The following is a 13,306-nucleotide window of genomic DNA, read 5'->3' as shown; positions in this document are numbered from 1 at the left end:
CACAATAAAGTTTTCAAGTCACTGGTTGTGCCCTGTTCACACTTCATTAAGAAACTTCCCAGGAGTAGATTCCGGGAAAGCAACTGCTAGTTCTGTCTACATACAAGATCACAGTTTGCAGTTTTTAAAGACAAAAACAACTTCCTCACTTTTATAAGCCAACTGAGCTAATAATAATTCCAACTTGTCTTTCACTTTAGATATTTCCATGGAAGGTGTTAATTACTGTTTCTGTCTGCCTTAAATATTACATCATAATTCTAACCCAGCAATTCCTAGAGTGTATTTGTGTACTGCTGAATGATTTTTAGAGTGTCACAGTGTGATGGGGAATAAGCTGAAGCAAGTCATGCTGGGCACAGTAGGAAATGGAAAGGTAATTAAATATTATTTGGCTATGTTCTCCACTAAGTTGGAAATGCTCTGCAGGTTTGTAGATTGAGCAAATAAACTGGAGAAATGGGGACAAGTTTCCTGACATTTTTATGTCAAATTCTTTAAACAACTTTGGGATCTAACTGTCCCAGGAAATAGATCAAGTGAAGGCTTGGAAACAAAGACTTCATGCCACAGTTTTTGGTTTTGAAGTCATCCATATTTATTGGCCATTCCTCAATTAAATCTCAGTCAAATGAATAATGTAGCATTCCCTTTCTCATGGTACTTTGAGGGGAGGACCTACATCATGACTAGAGAGGAAGCCACATAATGAGCTTTGGAGGCCTCTCATATTCTGGGTGCTAACCTTTCCTCTGAGCTGCTGAATTCCACCCTCAGAAAAGAATGCACTGAAGAAAAAGGCCCTGTGGCAGTCTCCATCCAGGCAAGAACCGTTAGAGAAAGAGAGAAAGAATAAAAGCCTTCTGTGAGCATAACTCAGAACTGCCCTGGGCTGAAAGACAGGATGGAAGGGCCCAGTAGCATAGAGGAGGTGGTGCCATCACGGCCGCGTGCAGAAACCCCCAGGTTTATGCCTGAAAATTGCAGTTCTCCTACCTAGGCAATTAGAACAAGAGCTGAATTTTGAGTCCACTTGATAGTAAATATTACTCTATTCTCCAGCGCTTGGCTCCTTTGCCCTTTGTTGCAAGCCTTCCTCACTTTGTCTGAATACCACACTTGCTACAAAGGAGGACAGGTGGTTTGCCTCAACCCCAGGGCAAGTTCAAACCCAACTTCATTATGCCATCAGCTGATGGTGAAACCCCCTGAAATCAGGAGAACCAGAAATGAGTCTGTAAGCATCTTACCACTCATTTAATTGTTTCATAATGTGCATATTCCCCACAATAAAAATAAATTCTTTTTGGATAGTTATATGGATAATAACATATATCATGATTAAAAAAAAATTTTAAGTAATCTAAAATAGCATAAGGACAAAAAGCAAAATCAATTGAAATTCTACCACCTTGAGATAACTATTTGGGTGTCCAACCTTTGATACATTGATTTCCATATATGCCTCTGGCATAGATCATTGAAACAGTATGGTAGTTGCTCAAAAAATTAAACATATAATTACCATATATCCAAGAATTTCATGTCTGGGTATATACCCAAAAGAATTGAAAGCAGAGACTCAAACAGGTATTTGTACACCAACGTTCATAGCAGCATTATTCCCTATAACCAAAAGGCTGAAACAACCCAAATGTCCATCGATGGATAAAAGGATAAACAATATGCGGTGCATACATATAATGGAATATTATTCAGCCTTTAAAAAGGAAGGAAATTCTGACATATGCCGCAACATGGATGAGCCTTGAAGACATTATGCTAAGTGAAATAAGCCAGACACAAAAGGACAACTCTTGTATGATTCCATTTATATGTTGCACCTAGAGTAGGCAAGTTAACAGTGAGAGAGTAGAATCATAGCTCCCAGAGGCTGGGGTAAGGGGTAAATGAGGAGATATTTTTTAATGGGTACAGAGCTTCGATTTGGGAAGATAAAGTTCTGGAGCTGGATGGTGCTGATGATTGTACAATGATGTAAATGTCCTGAATGCCATTTAACTGTGCACTGAAAAATGATTCAAATGGTAAATCTCATGTTATGTATATTTTACCACAATAAAAAAACTAAGTTAGAAAATATTACTAATGCTATTTTCTGAAAATCATGCCATATTTATCTTTTAAATATCACACAGTAACAAAAAAAGGAAAAAAAAAAAACATAGATTTCAAACTTTTGGTGATTGGACTCTAGAAATCTATAGACACACTTTTCAATTCCAATTAGTCAGGTATAAATGAAAACACCAGGAAATAGCCCCTGATAGTATAACTTCAGTGCCTGACATGATACGCTAAATTCTTTCTCTGTGCAGAGTAGTCAAGAAAATGTGTGTTTTTTTCTTACAGTAATTATAAAGCCACATTGGCCCCTTAGATTTCAGTGGATACCAGTCAGCAGTAAATCATGATGAATTAACCAGAAAGTAGTCAGCCCTGTGGGAGACCCAGTCTAAAATCTGGAATATAGAATTATAAGACCTGGAATTTATAATCCACTTGTGGAGAGAAGATTACCACAAATAAACCAAGATGGAGGTTGTAACAAGATAAAAATAAAATCACTCACAGAGAATATGTGGTGCATCCCTTCCTGTTTTCCCCAAATTAGACTTCAATTGTCCTTACTCACTGGAAGCATAGCTCTGTATTTCCCCAACAAAGAATAAGGCATTTCTCCATCTGTCACAGCAGGCTTTGGTCACAACCAGAAATATCCCTCAGCTAAGCCCCAACACAGCTCCTACAACTCTCAAGCCAGCTCTTGGAAATGGGCAGTATATCTGGGAATCTCTGGAGCTGGAGAAAGCATCGCTGCCAGGAACCTGATAAGGATTTCTTTCCTTCCTCTAAGACTGGGATGGAGAATGGAGTCTTGCTGACAATTATACAAAAGAGGAGAGTTAGACAGAGGAAGAGCATCAGGTGAACTAAGGAGAACAACAGAGAAACTTCAAAGCTGATGGCTCTCAACCTTGGCTGCAAGTTGGAATTACCTGGGGAGCATTAAAGAAATATCCATGCCTGCCTGCATCCCTTCCCTAGCCCTAGTCCTTCACCACTGAAATTATGAGTCCATCCGGGACTGTGATTTGGACATCAAGATGATTTATTTTATAGACTCACCTCATGAGGCTAATTTCCAGCCAGGGCTAGGAACCAGTGCCTTATAGGAAGGTAACCTTCCTCATTCTTTAGTCAGTCTTCTGGAGACCCTGGACCTCAGTTTACTGCAAGATCTAATGACTTTTGAGTTAAAATGGTCTTGTAAAATTGCTCTCCAATACAACACAGAAGACGTGATCATATTCCATCACTAGAGGGCAGTTTCTTCATCTTGAACACTTAAAGTATTATTGCCTCCAGTTAATTCACTCAGGTTCCTCTTTTACATTAAAAAAAAAAAAAAAGCTGCATGATGACATTTTTCATGAAGGTATACTACAGCCTGATTTTCATAAATGTCAGTTCCTTCCTATTCATGAAATGAGGGTTTGGGAGACTAATATTGAAAAAGCTCTGTGTCCTTTCATTTGTCACATGCCCTCTTCCTAAAAGGTTTGTATTGTAAGGAGAATATTGTTTTTATAAAGCTCATGGCTTTGCCGTGTTACCTGCGTTACCAAACAGGAGGTAGGGCTTGACAGTATCTGATTAAGATCTGATAACTTTCTGTCTCAGAAAGAGGGACAATAAATGTCTCTGTTTTAAAAATCATTTGATTTTTGAATCTTGAAATAGAAAATTCTACATTCCTAACACCATGCTAGGTGATGCAGTGCTGAGACTGCTGGTAAAGAAGCACACTGAGTAGTGGGAGGTAGAGAACCTCATTGGGGCAGACTCTTCTTTAGCTATCCTCAGACGTTAACTCACATGCTGAACACGTCTGTCTCTCTATCTGTCTGTCTATCCCCATGAAGACAGAGAGATCAGTGAATCCAAGTTGACTATATATCAGAATCACTTGGTTGCTTCTTAAAAGTACAGATTTTTGGTCTCAACCCCTGGAGATCTGTAGGTCTGAAGTGGGGCCCAGGAATTCATATTTTTAACAAGTACCCAGGAGATGTTGCTAGACAGAACCCTCTGCTTTTGACAATCGCTGCTGCTCAAATTTTTTACTTTACAGTCAAAAAGACCAAAGCAGAAGAGGGGAAGGAAATTTTCAAAGTTAGTGACAAAACAAACCAGGATCCAGGCTCTCCTGGCCCTAGGAGAATGAAGCTTGCTGCTTATAAGGAGTTAGTGTGTGCTTGATTCTGATTCTTATGCTGTATCATGGACAGATGTAGTAACTAGTTTCCAAAGATGGCCCACGATGAACCACGATTCTCCACCTTCACACCCATATGTTGTCCCCCTCCCACATTCAATCTGGGCTGCCCCTGAAACTTGCCATGATGAAGAGAATGCTCTAGAAGTGATGCTCTGTAACTTAAGCGTTTTGCAGCTTCCACATCCTTCCACTTTGGAACACTCCACTTTGAACAAGACACGATTCTGTGAGAAAGCTCAAGCAACCACTGAAGAAGTCCATATGGAGAAGAACCAAGCCCCAGGCCAATAGTCTCAACTGAGCTCCCAGGCAACAGGCATCACTAACTCCCCAGGTATGTGAATGAGGCCCCTTTGGACTTTCCAGTCGACCATCCCAGTGGGTGTTATACCACAAGAGATAACTGAAAAGAACAGAAGAAGAAATCCTCTTACCTGTTAGGCTGGAAAGAGATTCTGTCATAGCCTGTGAGTTCACACAAATCCTTCTCAAGTTCTTGGAAAAGCTGCTGGTACCCTTGAGCTTGGTCCAGAGGCACAAAAGGGTGGATGTCTGCAAATTCCTTCCACGTGATAGCCTGAAGAGCAAGGGGAGAAAACATATGCATATGTATGCAATAGTAATAACAATACTGACTTCAATGTTGATGATGATGATGATGACAGCAACAGCTAACACCGAGAGTGCTTACTATGTGCCAGGCACTATTCTAGGCAATTTAAACATATTTATTCATTTAACTCTTACCACAGTCTTATGAGGTAAGTACTATTCTTGTCTTCATTTTACCAGGGGGTCACAGAGGCCCAGAAAGGGAACTTATACAAAAATACACTGTTTTTCTATTTTTCAGGAACAAAAAGGCCTCCAAATAGATTTATACCCATGGAATCCAATGAGCTGTTTCAGGTATGGTTTATTCAAACTCTTACGTAGCACATATATTATACTTTCTTCATTAAGAGAACAAGATACCAATAAAAAGCAGATGGAGAAAATCCTCCTGTCATAATATAAACTGATTTTCTTTGCTTGATGTGATTTGTCACATCAGAATCATCCTGTGGGAACAAAGGAACATCCCAGCCTAGGAGAGATACTTACCAACCAGCACAACAGGGTACACAAATCTTCTGCTGACATAAGAAGTAAATTAAAACCTCAAATCTTTACCCTTCTGGCACTGTCAATGGATTTCTAGAAAGAAGGCTTAAGGTTCTTAATTCTACCTGAGATTAACCACTACAAATTGATAAAAATAAAAGCTTTTAATATGGCAGGTTTAAAAAAGGGGAGTGGGGAGGGTAGGAAGGCATAAATAGTATATATTTAATTATTTGAATATTTTTAAATTATTTCACTCAAAAATTTAAATGATCAGGTTGTGATAAAATTAGGGTTTCTGCCAAGATTGTTGAGGAGCAAAATAAAGGATTTCTACAGTGGTTATTAAATCACGGTCCCAGTAGCAGTTTTCCCTAGTTATCTGCTTATGTACAAGCCAAGACACTGCCTCTGCTAAGCTCGCTCTTAATAGAAGTGACCTACTTACTGTGAGTTCAGAAGAACTGTTGAGCTTCATGGTGCAGGACCCCTTTAAGAAGCACAGCCAAAGTGTATCATGTTAGTGACTTCCTATGATCAGCACTCCCATTTCCCTGCACGGCCACCCATTCATCCCTCTTGCAGCATATGAGATGCAACCCAAAGAGGTGGAATCAGAGTGGGGTGGGAAATGGAAATAAAGGCAGTAATTACCAGTGGAATCATGCTATGAACAAGGGAAATGTCTTTGTTTTCCAACTTCTTCATATATCTAACAATATTTGTTTCTGAGTGATAGCTGTGAACACAAAACACAAGGTTTAGGCCAATAGAGTTAGATAAGAGCCCCCACACATCCTCCTGAAAGAGAAGACACATTGAGATCTACCTTCAACATACAGCTCAAATTAGGCCATGGGCAACTTGCCAACAAAGCATCAACAGGAAGGGCATGAACCCCACAACCACCTTCCAAACCCCAGGGGATGCCCGAGGACAAGAAGCTGCCTGTCTGCATTAGAGGAAGGGCTGGAAAGAAGAGGATGTTGAGTTCCTGGGGACAATCTTCAGCCTGGTGACTCTGGATCCAAACTCGTACCTTCTTGAGAGTAGAATTAGGAGTTACGGTGCCAAAGGAGCAGAGCAACCCGGAAATAAGGGGTGCTTTGCCCAGGTTAGGAATGGGACCTTTATGGCGATGATTTACTAGTAAGTCAGGCTGAGCTACAGTAACCCAGGCCATATCACAGTCGGAGTCAGAAGCCCCTCTCTACTGTGCTCTAAAGCCTCAGCACACAGTGCAGAAGTCACACAAGCCACACAAACCTGCTGAACACTTGATGTGTGAGGAACGGGCTAGTTCTCTTGAAGGCAGTTCCTAGAATACCTCTCTGTTCCTCACCCATCCTTTCAGCAACCAGCTCCTGCATGGAGAAACCACAGAAACTAAAGGGCAGGAATCATGCCTGGAACTATGTGTGAACCAGGCTTCCAATCAGTGCGTATTCTGATGGAGCAGCAGAAATCCCCTACCACCCAACCTCCACCCACCCCCACCCCATCCACCCCTGGGACATCTGACACAGTGCAATGACAGGTGTCAGGGGTCATGTATTGTTGCAATCCTCTAAAACAATGCTTTTAAGTTCCGTTGACCTTATCCACAGGAAATAAAATTGTACAACTTTTCCTGCCCCTCCCCAAAAAAGTTGACATCTCCTATATGTTCCTTGAATAATAAAGTAAGTTCCAGTAAATTATTTTAAAGGGCTATTTAAAAAGTTACTATAATCTTCAAGTTAGGATTCTCATTGACACTGCTCTTTTACCTTTGAGAACAATTCTAATAAAATACAAGTGCCAAGACCATTTGATGGGGGGGAAGGACAGTTTCTTCAACAAATGGTGCTGAGAAAATTGGGCATACACATGCAAAAAAATGAAGTTGGACCCTTATCTTACACCATTTACAAAAACTAATTCAAAATGGATGAAGGACTTAAATTTACAAGCTAAAACTATAAAACTCTTAGAAGAAAACATAGGAGCAAGTCTTCATGACCTTAAATTTGGCATTGGTTTCATAAATATGACACCAAAAGAATGGCTACAAAAGAAAAATTAAAGTGGACTTCATTAAAATTAAAAAATTTTTGTACATCAAAGGACACTATCAAGAGAAATAAGAGACAAGCCACAGAATTTGCAAGTCATATATCTGGTTAAGAGTTTAATATCCAGGATGTATTATTAAACACATGATTTGCTCCTCATTCTGCCCCAGGCTGAGAGTAGGGCTCACTAGACAGAACCCACAGTGGGTGCTTCATAAATGTTACTCAAATGCATGGAACAAACATGTGTGATTAAATTCAGTGCAGCGTTCTAGAGGAGAGATACATATTCGGTCTTGTTTATTAATTAAAGTTTAAAAGAGAATAGTGTTAATACTTCCTTGATGATTTACATTTGTTATCTGGTGCTAAAGTCATCTCTCAAAGAGGACGTATACAGCCAGGACAGCACCTTTCCACACTCTGGAACCTATTTCTGCTTCCTTTTATTGATTATTTAACAAATATTTATTGAGTGGTTCCTATGCTCCAGGCCTCAAGATGTTGTGATTAACACCTTGCCACGGGTCTCCGTAGCTACTGACCCGTAGCTATTCTCATTCTCATTCCAAAGAATCACCACCTCCACCTCACGTATCCCTGCTACTTCATCATTTGAGGAATCAACTTAGTCACACTGAACTGCTTCAAGTTCTCATGTAATCTCTCCCCTCCTAGCCTTTAGGGCTGCTTTTCCCAGTGTCTGGAACACTTCTGGTCCCATCCTCCTTCTCCTCAGTTGTGTCTTGAGAGCTCCTACTCATCTTTCAGGTCTCAGCTTAGGATAATTTCTTCCAAGTCTTGTTGAGGATGCTCACGAGCATCTTCAGACATTGTCCATCATAATGCATCACCTGGATTGCAGTCTTGTCCTTGTTTGGATCCCCATTAGACTATAATCTCCATAATGGTGGGAATTGCATCTGATATTCCACTATTTTCAGGGCATAGCATATTACCAGGCACATACTAGGTCAGTTTTCCCAAAATCAACATAACCAAGATGCTAATGTCATGAATCTTTGTATTAGGAATAATTTGACTTAAACCCCACTAATAATCCTTCCAACTAGCTTGGCTGCACAGTCCTGGCCAGGGCCCACAGCAGTGACCTCTACCTATCAGCAGTCACAGTGTCACGGAACAATCACTGGTGTAATTTTAACAGTGGGCCACCTAATGTCAGACCTGGGCCCCCTCTCCCTCACACTCAGGCCCACAAGAGGCAAAGCCGTCTTCTATACTATCTCACATAGTCACAATGAGGAATGCACATTTTTATTTAACTTACTGCAGACGACTCACAGCCAAAGATCCACAACAAGTCATCCAGATCTTTTTCATTGACTGTTTCATCAAGAGAAATACCAAGCTACAGAAAGAAAAGTGAAATGGAAATCATCAGCTCTGAATGCCAAGACCAGTGAAGAAACCCCAAGAGGTGAAAGGGGAGGAAGTGCTGGACAAAACTCCCAGGCGTTCTAAAATAACAAGGTACCAGTATATCCAAGTTGGCCCTTGGGCAAAGGAGGCTAGACTAGTCTCAGATGTCACAAGATTTAGAGTTTTACAGCCGCTTCTGGACTCTAACAGTCTGATGGCTGCAGGGTTCTAGATATGCTCACCTTTTTCTCCCCTGAACATACGTTATCGTATCACTTATCATGCCCTTTACCTGTAACAGACATACTGTAGAGAAAGGAGTACTTTGAGCAAAATATGTGCCTAAGAGTCTCATATATGAAAGCACAGCATCTTAAGGACAGCTGACAGTGAATTATCCTTTAAAGGGTCACAATGTTCCAAACTGAAAATGGAAATTATTTCCAAAGAAATAAATTGTGCCCAAAGTTCCAACTGATTTTTTTTTAATGAAGAGAAATTTTAATGAGAAAAGTCATGAAAATTTAGAGAATTTGTTTAAAAAAGCAAACAAAACCTGAAAGTTTGACTTACCGTCCCATCCTCGAAGGGCCGAATATTTATTTGCCGCTGAGTGGCCCTGCCCAAGACCTCCTTCACTGAGCAGCCACACTGAATCTTCAGAGTGTCGAAGAACAAGTCGTGCTGGAGCTGGTGCCCCGCTCGCTTGAGACCTAGACAAGACAGGAGAGCCACTGGGTCTCTACATAGCAACCTGACCCTCTGCCACTCAGAGAAATAAAGAAGTAAATCCCACTATAGCTGTTCCTGGTCCTACCCAGTGCTTTGGTGACTGCTTTTTAAAAGTAAATGTTTATTATGCTATAAAAAATTGTGAAATACATATAAAAATGGAAGTTGGTGGGTGGGTATAGCTCAGTGGTAGAGCACTTGCTTAGCATGCACAAGGTCCTAGGTTCAATCCCCAGTACCTCTATTTAAAAAAAAGAAGGAAGAAAAAACGCTATAATCACCATTCTGAAATAAGAGTGGTTACCTTTTGGTATAGATTCCTCTAGAAGTGAGGTGTATGTGTATGTTTGTGATATATCACATTACATGTATTTCTTTACCCTTTTTTCAAAAAAATTTAATGTATCATGAACATTTTGCTTTTCTACGGAGTAAAAAAGCATCATTATTTTTAATGGTTATGTAATATTCAAACTTACAGATGTATCATAATTTAACTAATGACTTATTATTGGACATTTAGGCTGTTTCCAAGATTGTGCTATTGTAAACAGTGATTCAATGGACACCCTTTTACATCCTTATCCGATTATTTCCTTTAAATATATTCCTAGAATTTCTGGATCAAATTGTAGGCACATTTTAAAAGCTTTTGATAACGTATTGTCATATCAAAAGTGCCTTCATAAAAGTCATATGAATATCAGCATTCTTTTTAATCTTTGCCAATATAATGGGAGAAATACTATTTTATTCTTTCAATTTATGTTTCTTTAACTAATAGTGAGGTTGAAATTATATATATTCATTTGTAGGCATATACGTAGGCGTGTATTTTTTTAAATTACATTTTATGCCCTTTGCCCATTTTCCTTCTTCTGTATGGGGTGGTGGGGGTACTAAGAGCTCAATATTAACACTCAGTCTATCATAGATGCTGGAAATATTCTTCCCAGGTTTTTATTTGACTTTTAATTTCACACACGGTACCAGATGCAGTAAGTTTTCAATTTTACTTACTCTCATTTATAAGTCTTGTTATAAGCAAAAGTTTAAAAACAGATAACTAACTCACCTTCAGATAAAATCAAAGTGGCATTATGTACCCTCCTAGCAATATGTTCCAGCCCGTGGGACCCGTGGTAGATTGCAAACATTGCAGCCATATTCGCCAAGAGAGCCTAAAACAACAAAGAGTATTTAAAGAATCACACTCAACAATATGATGGAAGATGATTAGTGGGAGGGACTATTAGTCTAACTTGAGGTGCCAAAATTGAAAACAGGGACAAAGCAAAATAATCAAACGTCCTGCCTTCTCCATGAAAAGGCATCATACACAGATCAATTTGCTGTCAACCAAAGATAAGTTTGTGACAAATGGTTCCTTCCTGGGATACTAGAAGAGTTCTTCCCTGAAAAGAAGCAGCCACTTTCCTGAGACAAAAATAATACAAGAAAACCAATTAAGGAAACTGCTTCAAAGACCAATGGCTTTAGAACAATCTATAAGAAGACCTTATCATCTACTAACTCCCTGGAGAGGCTTTCAAAAGCCTGGTGATGGGGCTTGGACCAATGCCCTGAGAAGGAAGAACGGTGTACTGCCCACTGAGGTATCTGTGAGATCTCTCTCTTTCTCCAACTCTGAATGGAAGAAATGAACCTAGAAAGGATTGTATGCTCAGGAATGGTCCTCCACCTGAAACTAGGAATTGCCTGGATGTCAGAAAACACTGCTCCCTCTAACCTAAGCCCTTTGATAACATCCAGGTAGCACCCCCTCTTTTATTTCCCAACCACTTCAGGAATGCCTCTCATGAGCTCGCAGTACAAGTACCCCATGACCACCACTGGCTGGGCAGTCTGACCATCACCTCAAGCACCTCAAGTGCCTTCACTTTGCCTTCCTCACACCAACCTGGAGGGCCCTCCATCTCAGCCCTAAGAGAAGGTGCCCCAATCACTGCCCACAATGGATCTGCCTATGGCCAAGAATGCTAGACAGCCTAAAGTGTGAAATGTGTGCGTACACAGAACTCCAGTAAAATATGTTGTATTTTGGTTCTGACAAGACCACAGGCTTCTCTACCAACAAGATCGTGACATTTCCGGTGTGCACACTGCTCAGTGGATGGTGAATGAATGAATCAACAACTGAGTGAACAAATGAGCAGCTCATTTCTGTAGATTGTAAGGCATTCAGTGAGCAGGACAGGTACGTGATCTACCTGAGCTGTACAGATGTTGCTGGTAGCTTTGTCTCTCCGGATGTGTTGCTCCCTGGTTTGAAGAGCAAGACGATATACTTCTTTCCCACTGGCATCTCTGGACCAAGAATAAAACATTCGGTTAACACAGATAATCATAGCAGCAGGAGTTGCCCTAAATAGAAATGCTTTTTCCTTCCCAACTTGAAGTGAATTCAGCAAAATTGCTTGGATGCAAAGCCATAAAGAAACAATTTCCAAACCATCTTCTTCTAAATGGGACTACTAATTTTCAGTTTGTACTTTGAGGATTTGAGGCACCAAGATATATACAATAAGGCTAGGAACTCTGAAGAAAAATTTCCCAGGAATCACCTCCTAATATGATGATGTCACCATGAGAATTAAGCTTCACTCTGAGCTTCCTGGCAGACTCAGAGAAAAGGGAAATACCTGACAAAGGAAACAGAATTTCTATTCTAGAAATCTGAAGCAACTATAAGGCTATAAATAAAGAATGTTAATAATCTTACCACTTGTCTCTAATAAAATTTCTCCTGTCTTAATACAATTAAAAATCTACATAAACACAAAGATTCAGCAGTCTTATGCTATATTTCATCAAGCTCTGGGGTCCACTTTCCAGAAAGGCAAGAAGTTCAATATAAAAATTAACAGATTAAAAAGAAAAAAATCAACAGATAATAATTAACATAAGAAAAAAATTTTAATTAGAAAACCTTCTGCCTCATCTCATCTGGTGAAGAGACATCACTGATAAAAGCTAATGCAAGTATACTTAGAAAACTATTATTTTTAAATTAAAAAGAGCCATTTGCTGTCATGTGACAGAGTATTTCAGAACTTCACATCACTGTCACATCATTCACTAATTCAGATTACTCACTTTCATGCTAAATTTCCCCAGTAATAATCATGGCATTCATCTAATTCTTAATCCGAAGATCTTCATCAATGTGAAGCACATAAGAAAGTACATCTGTAAATTATGCAAATGGCCAAGTAGCAGGCCTCTAGGAAATAACGTGGGTCACACTCGATGTCTGCATGATACTCTTTTATTGTACTTGTCTTTACATACATGGCATGATACACTTTTGAGAAAGAAACTAGTTAGATACAAAATGTACCTAAAATGTTGTCTCTCAAGGTTTTCATCAACCTAAATAAATTCATTTCTATGACTTCAATACAAATGTTGTAAATTGTGTACACACTTTTTGAAATATGCATAAAATCATGGCATTTGAGAAGAGGTACAAAGCATTTGAGAAGGGGCAGGTATCGGATGAAGGGTGTGTGTGTGTGTGCATGCGTGTGTCCTTTGGGATAGGGTGGGGGGTAGGCAGGGCACTGATACCCCAAATACATTCTCTCTTCTGAGTCTATGTTGTTCATTTCCTTAATCGACCCAAACTGGCCCAGTTAAATTCAGAGAGAAAGCAGCAACTTTTGTGATCAAGAGAGGAGCAGGGAAAACCATAACCACAATAAAAGGG

At 39.7% G+C, this 13,306-nt stretch overlaps 1 protein-coding gene across 1 annotated transcript in view; it reads right to left on the bottom strand.

Moving 5' to 3' along the window:
- GLDC (glycine decarboxylase) overlaps positions 1-13,306 on the bottom strand; it is a 73,474-nt gene that overhangs the window by 29,219 nt on the left and 30,949 nt on the right. The window contains exons 8-15 of the mRNA XM_010960650.3: positions 11,808-11,904; positions 10,652-10,757; positions 9,418-9,557; positions 8,753-8,833; positions 6,674-6,771; positions 6,062-6,146; positions 5,856-5,897; positions 4,738-4,880 (exon numbers count right to left, since the gene is read on the bottom strand). Coding sequence (XP_010958952.2) covers positions 4,738-4,880; positions 5,856-5,897; positions 6,062-6,146; positions 6,674-6,771; positions 8,753-8,833; positions 9,418-9,557; positions 10,652-10,757; positions 11,808-11,904 — 792 coding nt within the window. The remainder of the gene's footprint in view (positions 1-4,737; positions 4,881-5,855; positions 5,898-6,061; positions 6,147-6,673; positions 6,772-8,752; positions 8,834-9,417; positions 9,558-10,651; positions 10,758-11,807; positions 11,905-13,306) is intronic.

The sequence above is a fragment of the Camelus bactrianus genome, chromosome 4 (genome assembly GCF_048773025.1).
Source record: "Camelus bactrianus isolate YW-2024 breed Bactrian camel chromosome 4, ASM4877302v1, whole genome shotgun sequence".
NCBI lineage: Eukaryota > Metazoa > Chordata > Mammalia > Artiodactyla > Camelidae > Camelus > Camelus bactrianus.
The sequence above is the reverse complement of the archived record's forward strand: the minus strand, read 5'-3'. Positions and strand labels throughout refer to the sequence as shown.